Consider the following 14032-nt stretch of genomic DNA (forward strand, 5'->3'; position numbering starts at 1 on the left):
AAAAGTTCCAAACGGGGCTGACGATGACTGACAGGAGATTTTGTTGATAACATAAGTGAAGGGTTTGAGAGCACCTTTAGTGCCCGCCGGAGTCACGGAGTACCGCCTCTGACAGGCCGGGTGAGGCAGGGCGGGGCCCGCGGCACTGAATACCGTCACAGGCCTCCTCCGTTCTTCCGAAGCACAACTTTGCAGCGGCCACCGGCAGCGGAAGCGGCTCCGGCTGCAGCGGCACCTTTTTGGGGAGGCTGAGGGCAGCTCCCGTGCGCGCTCCCGAGCCGCCGCCATGCCGTGAGCGCGCGCGGGGCGGGGCGCAGGCGCGCGGCGGCGGCCGGCCCCCGGGTGGGCGTGGTCGGGCCCCGGGTGGGCGTGGTCGGGTCGGGGTGGGCGTGGTCAGGCCCCCGGGTGGGCGTGGTCAGGCCCCCGGGTGGGCGGGGCCAGGCGCAGGGCGCGTGCGCAGCGGTGTTGCCGCGCATGCGGACCTGGGGCCGCCGAGAGCCGCACCGGAGGCAGCGCCGGCGGCAGGTAGCGGCGGGAGCGCGGCGGGGCCAGGGCCGCGCCGGCCCGGCTGGGCTTGGCTCGGCTCTGTCGGTGCTGTCGGACCGCGGCGCGGTGGTGTCCTCTGGGCCTCGCCGAGGCGGGTGTCCCCGGAGTCACCTTGCCGCGGCGGCGCTGGGCCCGAGGGGGCACCGGCCGCTCGCTCCGGGGGCAATTCCTCGTCAGCAGGCCCACGGGCTGCCGAAAGGGCAGCGTCGGTACGCGGGCCTGTTCTGTCTCTAAGCCCGTGCGGCCGGGGATCTTGCCAGCCGCTGCAGTTTCTGGGCCGGGAGGCACGAATTTGTCGGGCTGTGAGTGTTCCCGCGGCGGCGGCATTTGGCCGGGGCGAGGAGCGGAGCGCGGCCGCTCCGTTACCCGTTGCGTAACGCGGCAGCGCCGGGGCAGGGCCGCGCTCGCGCCCCCGGGGCCGCGCAGCCGCCGCCAAAGGAGCGTGCCGCCGGCCGTGGGCAAGGCCCCGAGGCGCCGTCAGGAGACGTGAAACCGGCCTCACGGCGCTGCTGTGTCTTGGGCGAGGTTCCTTTGAGGGGGATCGTTTAGGGCTCGGTTTGGGTTTTTTTGGTTCGTTGGTTGGTTTTGTTGTTTTACGCTTATTGCACAGACCGATGCTTGTATTTTTCTGGGGTTTTTCCCACTTCGCGTTGTATTTCTTCTGCTGTTGCCGTTGTATCTGGTTGATGCAAGTTTAATGTTAAGAGTTGTGAAACCGAGCTCGAGTCCTCTAGACAAGTCTGTTGTGCAGGTAGAGATGCTTGTTGTTAGCAAAGAATTTCTTTAGCCCATTTCATTATGGGCTAAACTCGAGGATGTCTTTTTTTTTTAATACTGCTTAAATGCTTGCATAAAATTCAATCTGCACATTTAAACACACAGAAGATATAGCTGCATAGTGTAAAGAGAGCGAACAGGCTCACAATGTTCAAGGTGTCTCAACAGCCTTATTAAAACGAGGTGTAATCACAACAGATTGTCACCCCAAAAGGTGAGATTTTAGGTTGGGAAAGTGCTGAACAGGATGGAAAGGTCCTCCTTTATTTCAGGTGTTCTCAGTGAAGCTGCTGTGGGCAGACTCCAGACCACTGAGCACTGTTGTCATTTGTCTCTAAAGCCCATTCTCCATCCCTGCAGGAGGCAGAAAGACTTGGCAGACAGCTGGCAAAGCGTGGGTGAGGTAGAGAGGTGGCATGCTTTCAGAAACTGGAGTGAGGGGTTATTATTGTTCAGTGTAAAAATCTCAATGTAATTCGAAAGTTAGAATAGACCGATCTCTTTCAAACTCTCAGTCGGTCAGTCTCAACTCCTGCAGTGTGTTGTGGCTTACCACCAACCATTATGAAGCTTTCAGGCCGCGTGGTTTAGAGGTCGGCTAGGAATCCATGATCATGGAGTGTTTTGTAATGTTTCCATGGGCTCCAGATCCTCTAAACCCACAGAACCGTAGAATATCCTGGATTGGAAGGACCCCACGAGGACCATCGAGCCTGTGTACTGATAGATACATATATTGCAGGTTAGTTATTAAGTCCCTGAACAAAGAGTGTTTATATAGTATGCTGTGTAAATTGCCCAAGTGCTTCATTTTAGGAAGGGCTGGCTGGCTGGAAGCAGAACAGCAGTGTTGCATTTATGACAGGGAAACTGGGTACACTGGTAAAACGGTGGAAGGCAAGTGATAACTCAAGTACTTCCACAGGTTTTGTTCGCATTGTTACTTTTAAAATTAGTCTTTCAGTTTGGTATAACCAAATGGGGGGATCAGGGATTTCTGGTGTTGGGTGTTGCAGAGAAGAATATGAACAAATGCATCAGCAGTAGGAATGGCAAAGAATTGCCCTTAAAATCAAATGCAAGGAGCATCTTTGATAGCTCTTCTCTTCTGGACCAAGTGTCCCTCTACATTTATGCAAGCTTATTTTAGAAGAGGAAGGCTAATTTTCCACTAGGGAAGAGTTTGCCTACTTCTTTACTGTGGGCTTTCTGATGCAAAATCCCTAAATTGTGGTAACTAATAAAATGTATTGTCTATGCTGCAATATTACATACCCATCCTTTTGAGCTGTATCCTCAGATGTAGTTGTAAGAGCATTAGGAAACGTACCTCTTTTAGCAAATTTGGGTTTTGCTGCTCTCTGGGTGCAGAAATACTCACTGATGGCTGCTGGACAGTATACACAGATCTCTTTTACATTTTTCACATCTCTGAAAAAGCTTTCTATGAAGTCACAAGTGCAGATGGAAGTGAGACCTGTTTTCCTTTGGGATTGTTAAGTGTTGACATCATTTGTCACTTGGAGACCCTTTTACAGTGTTCTGTCACAAAAGCAATGTTTCCTCCTAAGTTTCCCATGAGTTCTTTTTGCAACGTAATACCATGAGGCCAGCATATATAGTTGATTCAGAGATTCTGAATAATGGATTAGCTTTCATAAATTCTTTGAATCAAAGCTTGTTTTTGAAAAAGCAACAAGGCTGTGAGGATGACTCTGATGAACACTGTTCAAAGATCTGACAGCTCTGTAGTGGTGATGTACTTGGTGACTACTAATCATAGGCATTTATTGATGCTTTGACTATTAATGCTTTGACTAAGTCTAAGTTTAGACTTCATGCTGTTACAGCTAAGATTCTTACAGCTTCCCATATGTTTCAGATCCAATGGCTGTCCCACCGTCATACAGTGACTTGGGGAAGTCTGCCAGGGATGTTTTCAACAAGGGATATGGTAAGTAAGATGAGGATGGTTTGATCACCTTTCATTATTTCCCTTAGGCATCTTGAGAATGCCTGTAAGAACATGAGTACCTCAGAGATTCCCTAACACCTTATGGCAGAAAATCAGCAGAGCCCTGGACCATCTATCCCCTTCTGATTCTGAATTTTGGACATGTGTTATGATAGTAATGCAGTGGCAAAGAGTTGGAGGGAAAGGTTATAAGTTTGACTTTAATATGCACTCCAGAACAGTCTCTGAAAAATGCTGTGCCCTTCTTTTACCTTCTGATTTTTCTATTTAGGGTCATTAGATCAGGGATACTGATGTAGATTGCTGTAGGAGACCATATGTGGGCAGTAAACAGGTTCCTGAGGAAGAGTGATCTTTATGTTAATCAGAACAGCTTCTTGTTAAAGCTGGAGTGCAAATATTTTCACAGTATTTGCATTTGTCCCTTTTCTGGAAACAGTACTAGAAAGTGTTGATTTTTTTAAAATCTGATTTTGTGTGCAATAAAGATTTCATTTGTATTCCAAATCTATATGCTACATAACACTAAAATGCACTGTGGTCTGGTTTCTCCCATCCTGAAGTTCAGCCTTTACTAAAAATCAACTCAAATTCTCTGCTTTAGTGTCAGTTACTTGAAGCTTTTCTACTTAGTGCAAGGCCTGGATATTTCTCTAGCTTCAGAGCAGACAGAAAAGGAAGAATGCAATAGTATTTCTTTATATGGCACTGACTGAAGTAAGTTGAAATACATGTTTCTTGGAGTAGAGGAGAAAAAAATTTCCTGCCCTGCAATTAGAAATAAAATTTAAACAAAGTAAATCAGAAGAGATGGTTAACTGTATTGATGAGTCCAAGAGTGCAGGTACCTACAGAAAGTGGAGATACTTGATGGTTGGTGTCTGTTATGACTAAATTATGAGGCAATGTACTCTGAGTCATCAGAATTCCTTCAGTCATTCTTCTCACAATCCTTGTAACCCTCAGTATGATCAACAACTGTTTAAACATGAAAATATGCTGTTTCAGGTCAGCATACCCTACCTGGCATGCCTTGGGTATATTGAAAATAAGCCTTGTTTGTATCTTTCAGTAAAACAAGTGCTGTGTGCTATTTTATTTTCAGGATTTGGAATGGTCAAGTTAGAGCTGAAGACCAAGTCTTCAAGTGGGGTGGTAAGTATTGGGGGCTTTCAGCATCACCAGCAATGGAAGGACAAATTCCTGAACTGGTAACAAGCATTAATTGGCTAGCAAGTGCTGCTTCTCTCTTTTATTTCTTATTTTAAAACCCATAGCTGACTGAGATATGTCTGCAGGAGGATGAAGCTGATGTAGCAGTACTTCTTTTCCTGTGGTGCACAAGAATTTTCACATGCCGTGTTGTTCCTTTCCTCCCTGTTCCATTCACACATTCCACACATAAGTTTCTTCACCTTACATAACTCTCATTTCTGCTCATGAATGCAGTTGAATTTCCCTGCTGTTACTAGTTTTCATCGGATTTTTAGTCCAGAGGGACTTTTATCCAAAAGGTCCAGGGACAAATAAGCACCAGAGTTTAATTTAACTGTGTTTTCATTCATTTCCCACTGTGCTTAAAGTTCAAGACTTAATTAAAACTGAAAACAGTCCTTCTGCAGTACCCTATATGTAGAATTTGAGAGTTTGAGTAAACTTCAGCATTCCAAGTAACAAGAGTATCCTATGATTCCCATTTTAATGATGGAGAAGTGGAGCTTCCTCACAATTTCACAGGAGAGGTGGCAAAACCAGGAATGTGTGTCATAATTTTGATCTTTAACCACAGGCATATATTACTTGCTAGATAATATTTTTCTTACATAGACTCTTGAGTTCTGCACATCATACCTCTCAATGCTGTTGTGATTAGTAAGATGAGCTGCTTTTCAACCTATTTTGTAACTCTGCCTGAGCTCCCACCTCTTCTTGCATTCTTATTGTGAAATGGTGTAAGTCATTACTTCTGTGTTACTGTATTCTGTCTCAGTTGAGTTTTTGATGAGCACTTGCATTGTGCACCAGGAATGTGTGGGCACGAGGAACTATGTGGTCTCCATCCTATGGCTGCCTCTGTTTACTGACATCTCTTGACAGGCAGTTTTCCTGGCTGGAAGTTTTGATTCTCAAATAACACACTAATAGTCAATTATGCTGTCTTCTGATTGTGATGGAACATGAACAACTGTATGAAGTTCTAAAAATGGGCTTTTTTCTTTTTCCATGCCATTTTCTTTGGATGTTTATCCAGTTGGTAAGAACAGTGACTTGTTGTGATGTGTTAGCCCTTTATTGCTTTGTCTGACAAGGCTTTCTGTGCTGCCTGCTAAGTCATTTGTAAACCGCTGAATTGTCTTTAATCGTGTTATTATTCACATTGTACAGTTTGACCGTGTCCATAACTAGATCTGCTCTATGATCCATGTATGTAAAGCCATTTGCAATCTTTGTCCAATCCACAACAAGAACACTGTAAAAACAGCAAGAGGGAAAACAAGATAGATATGGTATTGGTGCTGTTGTCTGTTGCTTCGGGTTTTGAGCGTGTTAGTGTTTCTGATGAGGATTCTGATGCAACAAAATAGTTTCAGGGAAGGAGATGAAGTTAGGAACAAAGCATGAGATCTAATTCATGCATGGACACTAACAGTACCTCTGATTGTTAGGACACAAAATGCTTGGGTGGTTTTTCCCGTGGACTTAGAAAACAGCAGTGATACCTGTACACTTAGAAAACCACAATGATGGTGTCTGTTGATTATAACTGTTTCATAGATTGCAAATGGTTTTGCCAACTAAGTGCATGGCATTCCTGTAGATACCGGGCACCATAAACTAGAAAGGATGATGAGAAGCTCTGCTTAACTGCTGATGAAGACTGGTGTGTGACATGGAGCCAGAATGAGTTTGATTTTACAGCAAAAAATTCAAGAAATTATGATTTGGTGAGATGTTCTGGTTTACACAGGTAAAGACTGATGCAGCAGACTTCTGTCTCTGTGACTTCTGCTTCCAGAAGCAGATTTGAGTTCTTGATGCCTGACAGAATGCTTTGGATCTTATGACAGAGCAGGGGTTTTTATTTCCTTTGGCTTTGAGACAAGTGTTTACAATCTGTCCTTTGCTTGATCTGAGAAAGAAACTGAGCTTTTTTAATCAGTTACCTTTGCTAAGATTAGAAGAAAGTTACTTCAGAATTCTGATGCACGTTTGAGATGTCTTTACCCTGAATTTGTGGAAGTGACATTAGAACATGGTGTAGCAATTATGTCTTAAAGCAGTCTTAACACATCCTGACTTCTGCCACGTGTTTTTGTTAGCTGGTTAGATGTGTTATAACTGCTGTGGAGTTGCAGCAGTGCATTTGCTTAAGTAAGTGTCCCATCCTGCCCCAGCAGCATCCCTCACTGCCCCAAACTGTGCATAAGGAGTGTGACTTGGCCCCTAGCACTTTACAACCATTTTTACAGTCTTTGTATCCTTGTATGCTCTGCAAAGACCAGAATTGTCAAAGTAATGTACATCCAGGGTTACAAGCCTGGAAGTATCTGCAAAGTCAGGGTTCCAAAGCTTGGATATGTTGGGAATGGATCCTGCTATCTCTTAAGCACTGTATCTTTTAATTTTTAAACTTCAATAGAGACAAAACTTGTAAATGTAGTGACAGATTATTTATCCTACTTCAAGGGAAATATTTGAGAGATGAGGATAACAAATGAGAGCAATTCTCAGATGCTTCTTAAAACCTAACTCATACATCTTGAGCTTACTACTGTGTTCACTGCTTAATATTCAGCATGAAACACTGAGTAGATTACCTCTTGAGTTATTCCAGAAGAGATGTATATTGAGACTTCAAGTCCACTAAATAACAGGCAGCTCTGATGTGTGAAGAACTGACCAAATAGCATATTACAAAATACATGTTATACAAAATTCAGTGTTGTTAGTTCCTTTACACTACTCAGTGAAGGACCAGCCTGACAGAGAGATGTCAAGGTGCTGAGGTCAGGTTACTTTCTGGAGAAAAGGTGCCTTTTGAAGGGTGACTTTCCTTCTGAAGTGGGGTTACTGGCTGAGGGAATGAAAGACAAGTTGTGGGGGAAGGTACTGAAGTCATCACCACAGTCTATGAAGAGTCTAAGTGACAATAGCATAAATGGTAGCAGGAAGCACAATGTTGGGGTGCAGCAGTCAGTAGGAAAAGCATCAGTTCTCCAGAAAACATTTTCACTGCTGAAACACGGGGAAAAAAATATTACAATGAAGAAACACACGAGATGTTTGGAGAAATGTGAGAAAAAATTCTTTTTTTCTTTTTGTTATTCACTTAACTTGAATGTAAGACTGCTTTTCCTAAGGGGGAGAGGATTCCCAGGACTGCAATAGGTGCTTTTTTATCCACAGCTGGGACAGTAGTAGTAAGATGATAAAGGGAATTAGAGGAGATTGTGAAGAAAAATCCAGGAATATATACAGCTTTGTATCCCAAGCAAGTATCTTTTTATATCTGGGTATGGAGTCATGTGAAGGTACAGAGCAAATTGTGGGATGTTGAAATAACTGCCATTTTGGCAATGGAAGTCAGAAAAAATATTTTCTTAATGCATAAGCCTGGGAAAAAGTGTGGTAAAGTTAAGATGAAGGGTAGCAAGTAATCAAACCTCCTGATAAAAAGTAAATCAAGGTGTCAGGTCTTTGTGTCTAGGCAAGTTCCAAGGCTCTATCAGTGCACCTCAATAAAAGAAACATCCAGGACAGAGCTGCCAGAAGGAGTAGCATTTTGTGACACAAAAGAAATTATTGAAGGTGGATTTAAGGAAGAGGAGGATGATGATTTTGAGGGTTCTGTCAAAAGGCCTAAGGGTGTGAGTGCTGGCACTTGACAAGTGGAAAAACTGAGTGTAATTAAATATAAAGAGTGCTGAAACTCGTGACCCTGTGATTAGCTCAGTTGATCAGAGCATGGTGCTGATAATGCCAGGGTTGAGGGTTCAGTCTGTGTATGGGCCATTCACATCAGAATTGGACTCGATAATCCTTGGGGGTCACTCCCAACTCAGACTGTTTTGTGATTCCTTGACAGGAATTCACTGCAACCGGTTCTTCCAACACGGACACAGGCAAGTCTTCAGGCAGTCTAGAGACCAAATACAAGGACAAATGCCATGGACTTACATTCACCCAGAAGTGGAACACAGATAACACACTGGGAACAGAAGTTTCTGTCGAGGATCAGGTAAGACCAAGGAGAAACTTTGGAACTGTTTCTGTAAATGGTATAGACACTATTGAGTTGGAACAGGAAACATGGGAGAATGAAAACTGCAGGGAAGTGTCTGGAATATCAGAATTTACATATATTTGCTAAGCACACAGGCTGGGAGTGGGGGGTGCTGGCATTCTCAGAGCCATGTGCTGCTAGGTTATCCTCTGAGGGTACAGTTACTGCAGTTACAGGTATGTGCAGTTACTTAGCTGGTTGAATGAACCTAGCTCTGTAGAACTGTCACTGCTGCAGTCAGGCAGGGATACCAAAGATGGGTCTCATCATTTTAAACGCTTTAATGTGTAAGAACTCGAGTTTGGCTGCCTTGAGACCGAATATATTTTGTGAGGTTGAAGAGAAAGATGAGTGTTTGCAGCTTGGCACTGCTTACACAAAGGGTTGCTAGCATACAGCACTCTCAAAGCACAGTTCTTTTTGACATTAATAAGTTCATGCCTTTCACTTAATGCCTCAAGTATAAGGTAACGATGCCAAAGATAAAATTCAAAGTAAAAAATGCTGTGGTGCTGCTGCCATGTGTAGCCATTTATACTGTACTTTTACCTGTGCTTTAAAATGGGAAATGGCTGTCTAGCTGATAACAAAGGTGGAGGAAAATGAGATGGGTATGTGCTTTAGCCTGTGAGAAGTACTGTGTCTTAACAGAGTATCTGTAGATTATGTGAGAGATTTTTGAGCTACTGTGTGGATTGTTCAAACTATAAAGAAGTAAATGTGAACTGAGTAGTTTTCTTCCTGTCATTATTCTGTGAATAATTTTCTTGTTGTCAGCACTAGATGTGTCATTTTCCTGTATGTAAAAACATACCTACAAAGTTTATGCTGTTAAAGGCCTTCATTGTGGGAAGAAAAGGTCCTGTTTTAATCCCTCATCATGCAGCATCTTCAGATTTCGTTGTAAATCACGAGGGAGACGTTACAGTCGTATTTTGTTTTCTCATTAGACAGGATGTAGAGGTCTATTATTAACAAATTATGATTCACCTGATTTTTGAGCAGACTTGTATTTTTCTTTGCAGGTGGCTCAAGGGTTAAAGCTGGCTGTTGACACGACATTTGTACCAAACACAGGGTAAACATTTTTTATTACCTTTATCTAAGGAATGCCAGAATTTCCCATAACTTCTAAATATACTTATTGTGATAAAGCTCAGCATTTACTGCAGAAGATTCTGCAGTTGCTCTAGAATCTTCTGCAAGCAGTGGATAATATTTAACTCAGGAGGACAAGTTCTGCTTGAAAGCATTCTTCAGCTTTTTGGCTACTGGCAAATTTATTGTTTTGCAGTAGGTACTCGATCTCTAACTCTCCCCTTAAACAATTAGTCTTCATGGTGCTGACAGTCCTAAGGCTGTCAATTCTGTAAACCAATTTATTTTATTTTTTTTTGCTGATGCTTTTGGCCAGATGTCTGTGCACAGTTGGTTGAGGAGATAGGAAGGGCAGTGGAATAGCACTTAGATGTCTTTCTCAATTCTCATGTACTTAAATTTGGTAAGTAGGAGAGCAAAGGAGGGGTGTTTATGTCTGAATAATGCACAAAGATTGAGACTGCTCTGGTATAATGACTGGTATTAATTTATTGCTGGGGAGAGCCTGTCAGGAGAGTCTTGCATTTGAAATACTGCTTGGATATGAGGAATTAAAAGCTAAGTGACAGATGAGACCCTGAGGGCTAGGTGTGAGCAACAGGCAGCAAAAGTGTTCTGCTGTGTCTCGAGTGGAAGAGAAAGGAGGCTGAGGAGAGAATTAGAGGTGGTAGAGTTTTGTTGTAGTTGTGTTTGAAGTGGTAGCAAAATCAACAGAGGCATGCACTGGAGAGAGGAAGAGGTATCACAAGAGGGACAGAAAAAGGCAGACTAAGTGGGTGATGCCTGGAGGATGAAGAAATCTGGTTTTGGTAGACGAGACTGGTACCCCACAGTGAAGAAAGGAAAGCAAGCACTGCACAAGGAAGGAACAGAGGAGAACCAAACAGACAAAAATTCATTGGAAGACAGCTCTTGCTGCAGGGTTATGGATGCTCCTGGAAGAAAACAATGATGCCATAATGCGTTACACTCGCAGAGAAAAAAAAAATTTGAAACCAGATGGATTTTAAAGCGTTTAAGGAAAAAGAATTTTGTCTTTCTTGCTTCTTGAGGATTGTACAGACTTTGAGATGGTAGGGAGAAAAAGTGGCACCGTGTGAATATGTGTAACACAGTTGCTGTTATCCTGTGCCCTCTTCAGCAGCTGTTAAGTTTTGAGGAGGGATTACAGTAGTTTCATTAACTGGCCTTAAGGGACCTACATATTGGAATAAAACTCCATATATTGCATGCTTGTATACTATTGTGGATAAAGCTGCATGTTTCTGTCTGCAGGAAGAAGAGTGGAAAGTTGAAGGTTTCCTACAAAAGGGATTATGTACATGCAGGCTGCAGCGTAGACATTGATCTCTCTGGACCAATCATTCATGGCTGGGCAGTGTTGGGCTTTGAAGGCTGGCTTGCTGGCTACCAGATGGCTTTTGATACAGCCAAGTATAAGCTTACACAAAATAATTTTGCCTTGGGATATAAGGCAGGAGACTTTCAGCTGCACACTAATGTGTAAGTATTACCTGAGCCTAGAAAAACATTATCAGAGGAGTCAAAAATAGGAATAGTTAGCAGTAATGGCCTTAGGTCAAAGGTGGGTGGAGGGAAGGGGAGACTGCTTTGTTTCCAATTAATTTATATTCAGTGTTTTCATTTCCAGTACAACTAAATAAGGTGCAACTTCCCAGCTCTTGGCTGTCTTGATCCCTTGTTTTAGAGAAATTTTGGGGTTTGTATATGTAAGATGGTGATGTAAAGGCACTTTATGGTAATTTGTAATTAAAAGCTCTGAGCTTAAACTTCTGTTATGGCACGAGACAAAAAAAAAAAGCCTTCCATTAAACTACTGCACCTTCTCCCCTCTCCATCAGACAGAAAGTTTCTCCCTCAGAATGCCCAAGATGAAGGAGAAAGGCATGTGTAGCATTGTTTGTTTCCAGCTGTCATCACTGCTCTAGTCTTGGCATTCAGATGGCCTGAGATGCTTTGAAGATCATGTGTTTAAACAATTGTCATGCAACAGCATTGTTTTAGTCTTATTCCCATAACTGAAGTCTCCTTTATGTGTTACTGCACACTGTCTTCCTTGAGACAAGCAACCAGGTTATCTGGGTGGGTTTGTTTTGGTTTTGGGTTTGTTTTTTTTCTCAGAACCTTAAACTGTAGTTCTCTGGCTGTTGGAAAGTCTTACTCCATTCTGCAAGCAAAATGTTTTGTGTAAAAAAAATATATGAGCAGGAGTCTGCCAGCTCCAGCTAGGAAGTAGTGAGCCTGGGTTCAGGGAAGTATTGGATCTCTCGGTTCATTTTAGAAGATAATGGTGAAATCATTGTGGGGAAGGGTTAATCTAGAGTTACTAAACAAAGCCAAGGCCTGACACACTTGCATCTATTACAAACAGGAATGATGGCACTGAGTTTGGTGGGTCTATTTATCAGAAGGTTACTAGTAAGGTTGAGACATCAGTCAATCTTGCATGGACTGCTGGCAGTAACAACACACGTTTTGGTATTGCTGGAAAGTATCAAATGGATGAGAAGACTTCTGTTGTGGTAAGAATTTTGTTATAGAAATGAGTATTTCAAGCTCCCCTAAAATTCGTAATGAAGCAGTTCCTTTAACTAGTTACAGAGGAAGTATGGTAGATTGGAAACTGTGGCTTCTGTCGTGGTTCAAATTTAAATTGCAACCTCCCCATCATACTTGTGAAATTATGGAGGAAAAGAAATCTTAAATATAATTTTGTCCATAGTGAAATAGTCTGACTAGTGTGCTTGGAATAGCATGCTAGTGTGCTGCAAAATGTATTTTAAAAGACAATGAAAGTGTCCTCTTAATTCTTAAATCCATAATATAAAACCATATTGTGATTAAAATGGTGGAAGTTTACCTGAGCACACAGCCTCCTAACAGTAAGTTAACCCCTGAAAGTCAGCTGATGTGTGTGTTTTAATACTAAGGACTACTGAAGTAGCAAGCATTTATGTTTCCAAACAACAATTAGTTAGTTCCAGAACCACTGAACCAAAATTAAAAATGAGAAATACTATTGTTAAGAGCTCAAAACTTAGTAATGCACAAAGGGGGTTGCATTTTCATGTATTTCTTGCTCATTAGAAGAAAAAAGAAAATCATTCCTGAGGGACTGCAGTAAGTAGCTCTTTAAAGGCTATAAAGACATAATAGAGGAGGCAGTGAAAAACAGCATGGCATTCTGTGAGGGCAGAATTTGCACCATTTGCTTAAGCTGAAAACTCCTGAGAAAAGGAAAAGATGGGAATGTGCTTCTAATAGAGGCTGGTCTCCAAGTAGCTCAAGAGTGTTAATGTATAAGCCACCTTCTCAGGGGACTGGGACACTTCTGTATGAATACTTACACAGTTTATAAATACTGTGATTTTTTTTTTTCTTGTAGGCTAAAGTGAACAATGCCAGCCTCATTGGAATTGGTTATACTCATGCCCTTCGGTCTGGTAAGTAGTTCTCACTGCTAGCAGCAAACAGTGTTAAGTACTACACTATGGTTTAATTCACAGTCATCTCAAGAACAGAATAGGTGAACAGAGGAGCTAGAACAGACTCAGAACTAAAGGATGTCTATGTGTGAAAATTCCTGTGGTAACTAGGACCTGAGGGAGAGCACTGTGCAGGGATCTCAGTGTGTGATGGTTCTCATGACTTGCTTTTGTAGGTGTGAAGCTGACCCTCTCAGGCTTGATTGACGGCAAGAATTTCAGTGCTGGAGGTCACAAAATTGGGCTGGGATTTGAGCTGGAAGCCTAACACAGCTTTAAGTAAAACCACTGGTGGTGCTCTGGAAGATGAAGGAAAAGTGTACCCAGTGCATTTCAGCCTTAATATTACTCTGAAATTTGAAGAAGTGTGAATTTTCTACTCTTCCCAAGAATGACTTTAACTCAATGCTGAAGTCCAGAGTGTGCCAGCACAACGAAGGAAGACACTTGAAGGCATGCATGGAAGTTGTGATGTTTGTGCCACATTTCAGTTTCCTGTATTTTAAATCTGTTCCAAAAAAACCAGAAGAAAATCCAACCTCTCCCCATTATTGTATTGCATTTTGCATGTCCTATACTTCACAGCCTTTTATAAAAGGAGGTCTCTGTGCTGTAGTGAAAATTTGGGGTTACAACAGAATGAAATAAATTGGTCACGGTCAGAACACAAGGTTGATGTGTGTTGACTCTCACCAAGGTTCCATCCAGTTGGGTTTTTTGGTCTTTTTTTTCATCTTTTCATGCAACTTTAAGCATGGTTAATAGATAATCTGCAACTGCTTTGTTACATCATACCTGTACACTGAAGATTTCCTTCTCCTTTGGTGTCTGGGATAACATTCTTAC

General features: G+C 42.6%; 1 protein-coding gene and 1 long non-coding RNA gene across 6 annotated transcripts; both read left to right on the top strand.

Annotated features, from left to right (window-relative positions):
- The first annotated feature begins 465 nt into the window (after positions 1–465).
- On the top strand, positions 466–13856 carry VDAC3 (voltage dependent anion channel 3). Of its 5 annotated transcripts, XM_066337367.1 has the most exons (9): positions 466–525; positions 3206–3277; positions 4404–4453; positions 8385–8537; positions 9608–9660; positions 10956–11183; positions 12073–12223; positions 13087–13144; positions 13363–13856. In XM_066337367.1, the coding sequence occupies exons 2-9, from the start codon at positions 3211–3213 to the stop codon at positions 13452–13454; spliced, it is 852 nt and encodes a 283-aa protein (XP_066193464.1). In that variant the 5' UTR covers positions 466–525; positions 3206–3210; the 3' UTR covers positions 13455–13856. The 5 variants fall into 5 exon arrangements, with proteins under 5 accessions (XP_066193464.1, XP_066193467.1, XP_066193465.1 ...); XM_066337368.1 differs by lacking the exons at positions 466–525; positions 3206–3277; positions 4404–4453 and adding an exon at positions 5523–5552; XM_066337369.1 differs by lacking the exons at positions 466–525; positions 3206–3277; positions 4404–4453 and adding an exon at positions 6125–6266.
- On the top strand, positions 6275–8231 carry LOC136372653 (uncharacterized). The gene is made up of 2 exons (XR_010745520.1): positions 6275–6670; positions 8108–8231. It is a non-coding gene; the product is annotated as an uncharacterized lncRNA (long non-coding RNA).
- Positions 13857–14032: the final 176 nt, after the last annotated feature.

This window comes from Sylvia atricapilla, chromosome 28 (assembly GCF_009819655.1).
Source record: "Sylvia atricapilla isolate bSylAtr1 chromosome 28, bSylAtr1.pri, whole genome shotgun sequence".
Taxonomy (NCBI): domain Eukaryota; kingdom Metazoa; phylum Chordata; class Aves; order Passeriformes; family Sylviidae; genus Sylvia; species Sylvia atricapilla.